The sequence below is a fragment of the Calidris pugnax genome, unplaced genomic scaffold, assembly GCF_001431845.1.
Source record: "Calidris pugnax isolate Ruff unplaced genomic scaffold, ASM143184v1 scaffold63, whole genome shotgun sequence".
Lineage (NCBI taxonomy): Eukaryota > Metazoa > Chordata > Aves > Charadriiformes > Scolopacidae > Calidris > Calidris pugnax.
In genome coordinates, this window is record NW_015090852.1 from 2,572,994 (window position 1) to 2,574,580 (window position 1,587).

The 1,587-nt window shown below is 52.6% G+C and overlaps 1 protein-coding gene across 1 annotated transcript; it reads left to right on the top strand.

Moving 5' to 3' along the window:
* Positions 1 to 69: 69 nt before the first annotated feature.
* On the top strand, positions 70 to 1,032 carry LOC106888853 (centromere protein L-like). The gene is made up of 2 exons (XM_014943361.1): positions 70 to 249; positions 428 to 1,032. Exons 1-2 carry the CDS (start codon positions 109 to 111, stop codon positions 740 to 742), a joined length of 456 nt encoding a protein of 151 aa, XP_014798847.1. The 5' UTR covers positions 70 to 108; the 3' UTR covers positions 743 to 1,032.
* The last annotated feature ends 555 nt before the right edge of the window (positions 1,033 to 1,587 follow it).

Below are 1,587 nucleotides of genomic sequence, written 5' to 3' on the forward strand. Positions count from 1 at the left end.
GGGGGGTGGGCGGTGCCCGCTGCGCGCGCCGCAGGGGCCGACGGGAAGCGGTTTCAAACGGCGGCGGGCGGGGAGCGGCGGCGGTAGGCCCGGTGTTTGGGGCCGGCCATGGAGTCGGCGGACGGGGCGGCGCGGACGCTGCTCAGCATCAGGCGGCTGTCGCGGGGGCCGCCGTTCGGGCGGGCGCAAGGGTGGCTAGGGCTCAGCCACGGCGGCCAGCTGCTCTCCCCGCCCGCGCCGCACTCCCAGGTAGGCCCGGGGCGATGGCGGCGGGGCCTGGCCGTCCCCTCTCAGCCTCCCGCCAGGCCCAGAGGCCGGGCCGCGCAGACTGGAGGTCCCTTTGCAAGCCCTGAAGGGGGGAGTTCTCCTTTTTTTTTTTTTTCCCTTGGATTTTAATGTGTTTTTTTTTTCACTCCCCACCCCTTAGGAAAGCGCAGACCCTCAGAAAACAGCGTTCCTGCTGCGCAAGCAGTGGGCCTTATACAGCGTGACCCCTCTCTACAAGTTCTGTGACGCTCACCTGAAGGATTACGCTCGGCTGCTGAGTGCTTTTATTGCTGCCGAGAAGCAGAAAGGATTGGCAGTGGAAGTAGGGGTTGAGCTGGACATCAAAGTGACTGTCTCCAGCGTTCCTGACCTGAAAGGTAGTGACCGAGACCAGGCTGCGATTCTCGTTCAGGTAAGGAGCCTTCCTGGTGCTAAATCCGAGAGAATAATTGCTGGAATATCTGTTGAGACTTAATAAAAGTAAGTCCTGTCTATTTTCAATTCAAACAGAACATTTAGATGATCTTTGAGGTCCCTTCCAACCCTAACCATTCTATGATTCTATTTCATAAACAATGGATGTGTTTAATTGCAGCTGCGAGTTCAACTCTTTGATAAGCTCAGTGTAAGACTACGGGGAGCAATCCTCTTATTTTTTAGCTCAGCAGTCAGTTTACTGCAAGAACTTGGACAGGTAGTTTAACTTCTCGGATGAAGTTGGTGTAATCCTACCTCCTGGTCACAGTTTGAGTCCAATTAATATTTCTGAAATGTTTGCCTCAAGTGAAAGGTGCTACCAAAATGCTAAGTTCAGTATGGCAATGGTTGTAGGATGTACTATGGACTGGCTTTTCTGAATGAAGCAACATAAACTCAGATTTCAGGACTGTTCCTAATGAAGTAAAAAGTGCTTTTGCTGCTGCTTGCAACAGAATTCCACACATCTTTTAGGGATGCAGTGGACAGATTGAATAACTGTATGAGCTTTACAGGAAAGAATAAGTCTTATGAAGAGAGGCTGAGGGAACTGGGGTTATTCAGCCTGGAGAAGAGGAGGCTGAGGGGAGACCTTATTGCTCTCTACAACTGCCTGAAAGGAGGGTGTAGAGAGGTGGGGGTCGGTCTCTTCTCTCAAGTCACAGGCGACAGGACAAGAGGAAATGGCCTCAAGTTGCGCCAGGGGAGGTTCAGGCTGGATATTAGGAAAAAATTTTTCACTGAAAGGGTTATCAGACATTGGAATGGGCTGCCCAGGGAGGTGGTTGAGGCACCATCCCTGGAGGTGTTCAAAAGACGGGTTGATGTAGTGCTGGGAGGTAT